The following is a 9331-nucleotide window of genomic DNA, read 5'->3' on the forward strand; positions in this document are numbered from 1 at the left end:
AGTGTGTGTGTGTATACACTCTAGATATATCTAGATCTATTATTTTATTTGGTTTACATTGAAGCATATATGCACTTGACTATAACACAGTAACCTTTCAATATATCCAGGGACAGCAAGCAACTTTGCAAATATGACCTTTTACCTGCTTTCTACAAGAACTGTCATAACCATTTCAGCTCTGTGACTACAATGTTTTGTTTACTTTGTACCTGTATGCAATGACGCTGCACAGCAGTACAGTATAGAGCAGGGTTGTGCGGTCTGGGGAGGCAGGTGAGGTAGAGCCGTCCAATTCAACAAAAGAAAAAACGCTGACGGCATCCATCTGTGATGCCCCATCTGTGATGCCCCATCTGTGATGCCCCATCTGTGATGCCCCATCTGTGATGCCCCATCTGTGATGCCCCATCTCTGATGAGCAAGTGAGGGACAGGGAGGTTTCTCCCCATTTCCTCTCTCTCCCTCCTCCACACATAGCTTGGTGACGGGGGCAGGCCGGGGGTGCTTCACCTGCCATGGACCTCACCGCATGTCCCTAGTGTAGAGAACGGTTTACCTGTTTGACTTAATGTTCTCAGTGCAATACATGAGGCTTTCTGTACTCTGTGGAAGTCAGATAATCAATAAAGAAACATAAAAAACCGCAAAAGAACAAAATCACCCCTGCATTAGTTTTCCCAGTCCCCCAATTACACGTATGCCCAGACATCCAACGTGAAAAGTGTGATTAAATCTAGAGAGAATGCTTCCTTGTTTAGTCCTCTTCTGAAGGCTACGCCTCTACAATTCATGGTGCAGACTGCAGATCGGTGAACATGGTGAAGACAGCAGACATGCTGAATATAAACAAAGTAATCTTTACACTGGCCTTGACATGAGATGACAGTGTTTTAACACCATAGCTATACAAATATAAGTTTGCCTGTCTCTATGTTTTAAACTGTAGTCATCCTTTTAAGGAGAATGTAGTGGAGGGTGGGAGACTTCGTTTGGGGCATAGCCAAAAGGACAGATGTAAACACATTTTTGGGACCCTTTAACGAAAAAAACCCTCAGTTTTCTCTGAAATAATTTGAAACTGACTAAAGCAATTGCAAACATCGTTCATTGGATATTTAATTTTTAAAAAAAAGTTTTGTTTTTTGTTTAAAATATTGTGTTGAATCAAAAGCAAATGAATAGCATGCGCAAAAGCGATGAGACCCATAACCCTAAAGCTCCCATACACCTTACGAATATCGGGCGATTTTCGTATGCAATCGCCTTTTCGTCCGATATTCGTAAGGTTGATGGGCAGTGTACAACCGAAAATACTGTACAATTGATCGACTTGACTATCCAGCAGGTTAGAAAACTTCGGTCGATTGTACGATTTCCGCTGAACATGCGCAGATGAAAATACGTGCGGACGATTACCGCAATTCGTCCAGGTGCTTTTCTGTTAATTACTGCTGATTCAACCTTGTGATAATCGAGGGCAGGATGGGGATGCCATACGAAAATCATACGACGGTTCGATCATCGGGCGAAAAGTTTTGTCTGATGATCGCAAGGTGTATGCGCAGCTTAACATTTTGCACAACCTTTTTATAGGCAATTACTGCAAAAAAGCGATTTCTGTAGCTCACAATTGAGTTTTCTTCACCTGCCAACAGGTAGTTTTTTTCCCCTCCTCTTCTTGAATAAACTGCTCCAGCTGGTTTGAAGGGTGTCTTCAGACTGCATGTGTTCAGCTCTTTCCATAGGATTCAGATCAGGGCTCATAGAAGGACATGTCAAAATAGTCCAATGTTTTTAGCCATTTTTGGGTGTTTTTAGCTCCTGTTTTGGGTCATTATTCTATTGGAGACAGTGTTTTTCTGACACACTGGGCAGTATGTTTTGCTCCAGAATTTCTTGATGGCCTTAAAATGTATGGCTGTGCCGTGCAAAGATTCAAGACACCATGTGCCAGATGCAGCACAGCAGCCCCAAAACAGACCTGAGCCTCCTGCATGTTTCTTAGTAGGTATGGTGTTCTTTTCTTTGAGGGCCTCATTTATTTCATCTGTGAACTTGGAGCTAATGGGTCTGGCCACAAAGCTCCAGTTTTGTCTCATCTGTCCAAAGGACATTCTCCCACATGCATTGTAGCAAATTCCAGTCTACCTTGTTTGTTTTTCTTTCAACAATGGCTTCCTCCTGGGTCTTCTTCCTTTTTGAGCCCATTGTGGCTCAATAAGTGACGAATGGCGCAATCAGGCACTAATGTACCTTGACCTTGGAGTTCAGCTTGCTTCTCTCTGGGAAGTTTTTCTTGGATTTGTGTCTCCCATACCCACTATCCTGTTCAATCTGGAGTCGATTTTTTTGCTCTTGCGGTCATGTCCAGAGAGGTTGGCTACACTCTCATGGAACTTAAACTGATTAATAATATTTCCAACTGTAGTCACTGGAATATAAAGCTACTTGGAGCTGGTCTTATTGCCTTTACCTTTTTAACATGCTGGTCTAAAATTTTCTGATCTCCTCAGACCACTCTCTTTGCTTTCCGCAGCCTTTCATGATGATGCCAAACTCTTTTTCTCCTTTTTTAAAAGACTGACTAACCAATTACAACATTGAAGACATGTGATGCTAATGACAGAAAACCGTTAGTTTCAAATATCCCTAAGATCCAATTATTTACAAGCTTTTATAGGGGTGCCAACAAATCTGTCCAGGCCATTTTAGAATATCTTTGTAGAATAAGCAATAATGTATCGTAATGCTTGCATTGCTTTACTGTGACATACCATATGCGGGCATGTACACATGCTAAAAGGGTACCAACAAATTTGTCAACATCTGTAGATGAAACAAGTGAAGGATTCAGCTGAATCAGATGTTAAAGCCTAGCTCTGGGGGAAGTTCCCCTTGCAGTGGGGCTACCCCTGCATTGCAAGGATCAACTGCTCATTTATAGCTAGGGAACCTGGGACTTTGCTACTTGATATTTTTTTGCTGGACATGGCCTTTAATTGTTCTCCATTTCCCATCTCTCAGTACAGTTTGTTCAAGTGTAGAATCATATTTCAACCCTTAGTGGGAGTTTTTACGGATGAATGCAATTTTGTTACACAGCAACAGAAGTAGATATTATACTTTGGAATTTTTAAATATGTCTAAGTTATAAAAAAGTAACTAACTGTGTAATTGAACTTGTTAAATTGTTAGTTTTTATAACTTGCTGTATTGCTAGAGCCAGCACCCCCCCAATACACAACAGTTTAACTGCCATCCTGTTGAAAGTCTGTAGTATTACAGTAAGGGAAATGTAACTCCACGTTTTATAGTGCTTTAGACCGTTTTCTGTATTGCGATGCAAAATAAATAGTATATTATAATGGCATATGGGCTCAATGAACTTGCAGACGTCGTCTTCTGTTTGCATCTGAGCTGATTTTTTTTTCTCCATTTTTATACAAGTCTATGCGAATTGCAGAAAGCAACTAGAAGCAGTTTGAAGCAATTCCTTAAGTAACTTAATAGTAAATTAAAGCATCTTAGTGGCATGTAACAGCCCGGGTGCACCTAATCGCATACTTCTGCTGTTACAACCGTAACATAAGATAAAGTATTATCTTATGTTAAGTTACTATTGTAACATAAGATAACAGGTAATTGCTACGCGCCTTGGTCTATGATTGATTTTCAGGGTGAGACTGAAAACATTTTATTACTGGTTTACCTTTTTTTTTCTTCATATACCTGGTGGATTAAAGGAATAAGAAATGATTCTTCTTTTAATGCAAAATGTATTCAACCCTGCACATAGACATGTGTGATCATAGGAAACGGCATAGTAAGCGTGACCAAGGAAAGCAACCTAGCTTTACTAATGTCAACTATGTAACTGCTGTGACACATGGAAAGGTATGAAGTAAACACAAGGAAGTGGACTAGTTATGGAGCCGTTCGCCTTACATTATGCAATCACTTCAATAATGAAATGACCTGATTGACTTTCTAAGTGTACTTGGGTGTTCTGATTTTCTTTTGTAATTTTGGAACATATACCGCCGTCTGACTTTTCTAGCACATCAGTGGGCATGTCTTGTGCTTGTTCATGGCTTTGCCCATCAATTGCACATGGTAAAACCGTTCTACATTAGACCTGATATTCCCTGTACCTTTGAACTGGTGACAACCGTAAACTGTTCTCCCCTGTGAGGATACAGGCATCAGTAGAACAACCGAGAGAGGTATTGCGCCTTCTCCATTCTAGATAATCCTAGAGAGGTCTAAGCATTGCTTGCATGTAGGGATTGAAGAACTGCACAGATAGTCTGAAGTGCTTATCTGATAACATTTTTGAGTGCTCCAATGCCAATTCACTTTTCTGTGTGGGGAAACCAAGAGCAACACTTGCATGCACACTTGCCACTTTCAGTGGAACCAACCTAAAGTTCCATAATTGCCTTTTCTCTAAACAACCACCTAATGCAACCATGAATACTATATATTTATTTCTGACACGGTCATGTACTCAACTGACAGAATAGTTTCCAGCAAGCCGCATGATTATAGCAGCCAGTTCTACACTCTGTGTTAGCTCTATTATTACTTCAGTTACCAGAATGGTTAACCTGTGCTCTAAATGATTGCAACATTTACAATCATCACATTATGTTCTATAATATGACAGCATAAGCCTGGTCCTAGACCGTTCTTGTTGAAGTTTGGCATTAGCATTCTGTCTCGCTTTAGAAATATTGTAACTTCTTCAGTCGTTTTACAGTCCATAATTACAGGTGAAACTCGAATAATTAGAATATCGTGCAAAGTTCATTTATTTCACTAATGCAACTTAAAAGGTGAAACTAATATATGCGATAGACTCATTACATGCAAAGCAAGATAATTCAAGCCGTGATTTGTCATAATTGTGATGATTATGGCTTACAGCTCATGAAAACCCCAAGAACCCCAAATCCACAACCTCAAAAAAGTAGATTATTACATGCAATCAATAAAACAAGGATTGTACATAGAACAATATCGGACCTCTGATAAGCATGCATATGTACTCAGTACTTGGTTTGGGCCCCTTTGCAGCACTTACTGCCATTACTTTTGCACGATATTCTAATTATTCGAGTTTCACCTGTATGGTTCATTCTGACTCCGAAGCTTCTAATGGAAATGTCCCTTCCCTAGCTTATGGGTGCATGCGTGTTGATGCTCTTTAAATTTGTTAAGGTGACCCTAAACTCAGGAGTTACATTTTAAAATGCATTCAAGTAACTTAACAAATGACAAAAATGTAGATTATTTGTGTATCACTCAGCCGTAGATCCTCAAATCATCTCAAAGTTGGTGCTGACACTGTCCTTCCTTCTGGAGGGTGGTTACTGTGTGTGTTGTAAAGTAGTCACCGCTCGAAGCTCACTCCTGTGATTGACTACAACCCCAATTCAAATTTGGTAAATTAAACATGAGATTGTAGTCCATCCCGGGAGCAAGCTTGGAGCGGTGGCTACTTTACAACACACAGGGACCATGGAGTAAAAGTAGCCACCCCCCAGAAGGAAGGACAGTGTCAGCACCAATTCAGAGATGATTTGAGGATCTACAGCCGAGTAATACACAAATAAGATACATTTTTGTGAATAGTTGAGGTACTTGAATGCATTTGTAAGGTTTTATTTCTGAGTTTAATGTCACTTTTTAAAATGTTTCCGTCTGGCTTTAATAGTGAAGCTGTTATTGGTCTGGGACTAGTATGCTATTCATGAATTTAGGGATGATGACTTCCACCAAAGGCTTCTGAGATGGGTTCCCTTTGTTTTTATCGTTTCCTTAAGTATTTATTATTAATTATAATTTATTTATTTTAATAATACTAATGCTTTTCTTTTTCACAGGAAAGCTTATTGAACAACCTGACCAATAAGGACAACATCATACAGTCGCTACAAAGTACGTGAAGCATTTGTTTGCATGAATAATTATCAAAATATAGGTGTATATACATTATGGTTTTATAGTCTTAGCAACTATAATGTTACATTAATGTATTAATCCTGTATTTCCTCCCCTTCTTTTTTTTTTTTTTTTTTTTTTTTTTCCCTTTCTCCCAAAAATTTTTATCCCATCACCACTCCTCCATATATCTAAGAAAACTGTTTTGTGTTTAGTTCTATTTTAACGGCCCATTTAGATCTTTAAAGCGCTGCGCAAACTGTTGGCGCTATATAAATTCTGTATTATAATAATAATCTGTACATACTAATGCATGTATACATGTTGGCCATGTTTCGAATGATGCTAGTTCACCTCTGTGCAATGTGTTGATCACCGTCCAATAATTTTGTTTATGATGCATCAGTGCACGCTGTGGAGCAGGGTTTAAAATTTCCACTCGCCTGCTCGCATTTGGCGAATGGAAATGCAGTGCAGGCGAGTGGAAATTCCTGTCAGGCTTGCGGTCTCAGACCGCGTACCTGACTCGTGGGAGCAGCTGCTCCTGCTGAGCTGTTTCCCTTCCATTCGGCCGGAGCTCTTCACTGGTCTGCTGACCTTACTAATCACACTAGATCACCAGGGATCTGCCTGCTCGCCTCCTCCCTGCCGAAATTTAAGCCAGTCTATAGGTTGGCAGCAGTAATTGCTTGTTTGCAAACGTGTTAGGCTATATGTTCAGAGCATATCATTAGAACTGGGGAGGGGGTTGCCAGGTTTGCTTTTTTTGTTTTTTTTTTTGTTTGTTTTTACAGGTCTCAGTCTGGAAGAGTCTAAGGTGGAATTAGAGGAACTAGAGGAAAGTCAGACCAAAAAATTATCTTATGAACTGTAAGTGCTCTGTTGTCTGTCTTGTGGTTTGATAATCTGAATCAATTTTTTTCAATAGTGGAAATGCATGTTCCTTCTTAATACACTGATGTTGTGGCAGTATTTGTGTTCAGCTTCATATGTGTGGTCTGGCTTACCTGGTTACTGTACTGAGTGTTGTATGTCCCACCCAGTTGCCATTGGTAAAGGCCACCCATTTCTGACACCTTACATTTTATTGCCAACATTTTAGCACTCTTCTAGGAAAAACTAAAGGTATGGTTTGACCAGGAACCAAACTTTGTTATTCCAGCCACGGTATTCTGTTGCATTTAAGCTGCAGGAATGAAAAAGGGTCCAAGAGGAGCTGCGTGCACCAACAGCCCCTAGTTGGGGAGAAGAAGCCTTTAAAGCTTGTGTAATAGTATAAAATACTCTGCTCTGGAGCTTCCTGCCACCTGGGATTTAAACAAACTATATTCTCGGAAGTTAATTGACTTAAGTAGGGTATACACGGGTAGCTTTCCAAACAAACGCTCAATTGAAAAATCCTGTCGAACGTTCAATAATGTTTTGTCACTCGAAATTTCGTCTGATTTTTGTCTTCATTTAACATTCAATTTTGGAATGAATGGAGTTTCCAGAATGAAAACCACATTCACATGTTAGAATTTCGTTTTTGAGAAATTTTCCAACATGCTCCTTCGAATTTTTTTATCACTGCGGTCTAAATCGACCATCAGTTTGACCCAATCAACGATTAGAAAGTCAAACCTTCCAAAATCGCTTTTTTACTTTGTTTGAAATTCTAACCATGTATAGCCTACTTTAGGCTAGGTCAGGGTTAGGCAACCTTGGTTCTCCAACTGTGCTGAAGCTACAAATCCCATCCTGTGGCTTGCAATGCCTTATGGGATTTGTAGTTTCAGCACAGCTGAAGAGCCAAGGTTGCCTACCCCTGGGCTAGGTGATGTTAAAGGCTGATCTCACTCTTCCTCAGTGACTCAGGAAATCCTGGACAGGCAACTAGCATTTTCAGAAGTGTGTCATTAATGGCAACCACCATATTTGTTGGTACAGGTTACCTTTTGATGAGCAAGCTAATGAAATGTCTATACCTTTTTTTTTTTTTTTTTTTTTTTATGGAGGGAGTTCTAATGGCCAGTCAGCAATGTGAAGTGACGGGTGCTATCTACTGCAATTTTTGACCAATAACAAGAAGGCTTATTGGTTTTGTTCCAGGAGGAGACTTGGATTATCTGCTGGTCTACAAAATACCTCTTATCTTCTGTTATGGAGATGCGACGAGGGGGGAGGTTTTTTGTAGTTGTCAGAGTATTGTGCAGGACTGACCAAGCTTGGGATTTTAGTGCAGCAGAGAAACTGGGGGAATGTATTAAAACTGGAGCAGCTTTGAACAGTAACCAATCAGCTTCTCGCTACAGCTTGCTCAGTTAAGCTTTGAGAAGGAAAGATAGAAGCGGATTGGTTGCCATGTACAGCTGCTCCCAGATTTTGTCAGCATACAGGGGAATTTACCAAGACTGGAGCTATCAATAAAATCAGGAAGTTAGCAGAACACTGGATTTAGCTGACCTGGTATTTTTCTATCCTTGCAGCAATTTTGAAGAGACAAAACATAGGGAAATGTGCATGTATTGCAGAGATGTACTGAATTATTATGACCAGACTTACACTTTAAAAGCGGCTAGCTATGAAAATATATCAACCTAAAATTACTTGTTTGGTCCACAAATGTAACATCTGCTATCTTCTTTTACTATAGAGGTATTTTTTTTTGGGTGAAGTCGTCTTCTCATAGTTTGCATAAACACATCTTGAATAATCTTCATCATTAACATTGCATAGAGTGTTAATGTAGAATCAAACTCTGCTTTATTTTTGCATATATCTACTGCTGGTAAGCAGGGGGGAGAGGGGGAATTAATTAGGGATGCACCAATACCTTTCTTCGTTCCCTGTGCTTTTTTTTTTTTTCTCCAGACCAAGTGCTGATACTTGTCCAAGTACTCACAGATACAAGTACTGATACATTTTTGTTTGTCATGTGACAGTTTTTCTAAAACAATACAGACTAATGATTTCAGGACAGTGGTGGAGCGCCAGAGCCAGGTCCCAGTTGCAACCGCTGTGACCTTGGTAGTTCTCATGAAAATGCCAAGTATTGGCACTGGTGTCTGAACATCTCTAATAAAAATGCTTCCAATGATACATTAAACAGACCAAAATGGAACAAGTAAGAGAGGGTATTTGTTAGGGTTTACATACACCTACACTAAGCAACTAAACCTAATGGTGACTTGGTGTTTAATCAAAAACCATGGGACAGCCTACAAGACTCTAAAGATAGCCATACATGAGGGATTGTTATTGTGAAGCTTCTCAAGACCTTCACATGCAAAGATGCGCTTAACCTATGTTAGACAATCCTCTAACAAAGCGCTTCTCTAGGATGGACTTTAATGCTTTCCATCGCATAGTGAGATTGTTGCACATTTGTCTCCGATCATGAAAG

At 39.8% G+C, this 9331-nt stretch overlaps 1 protein-coding gene across 1 annotated transcript in view; it reads left to right on the forward strand.

Moving 5' to 3' along the window:
- GOLM1 (golgi membrane protein 1) overlaps window positions 1-9331 on the forward strand; it is a 68908-nt gene that overhangs the window by 45350 nt on the left and 14227 nt on the right. The window contains exons 5-7 of the mRNA XM_018570243.1: window positions 3028-3066; window positions 5889-5943; window positions 6741-6816. Of these exons, the coding sequence (XP_018425745.1) occupies window positions 3028-3066; window positions 5889-5943; window positions 6741-6816 (170 nt within the window). The remainder of the gene's footprint in view (window positions 1-3027; window positions 3067-5888; window positions 5944-6740; window positions 6817-9331) is intronic.

The sequence above is a fragment of the Nanorana parkeri genome, unplaced genomic scaffold (assembly GCF_000935625.1).
Source record: "Nanorana parkeri isolate BGI_ZX_2015 unplaced genomic scaffold, ASM93562v1 scaffold1485, whole genome shotgun sequence".
NCBI classification, from domain to species: Eukaryota; Metazoa; Chordata; class Amphibia; order Anura; family Dicroglossidae; genus Nanorana; species Nanorana parkeri.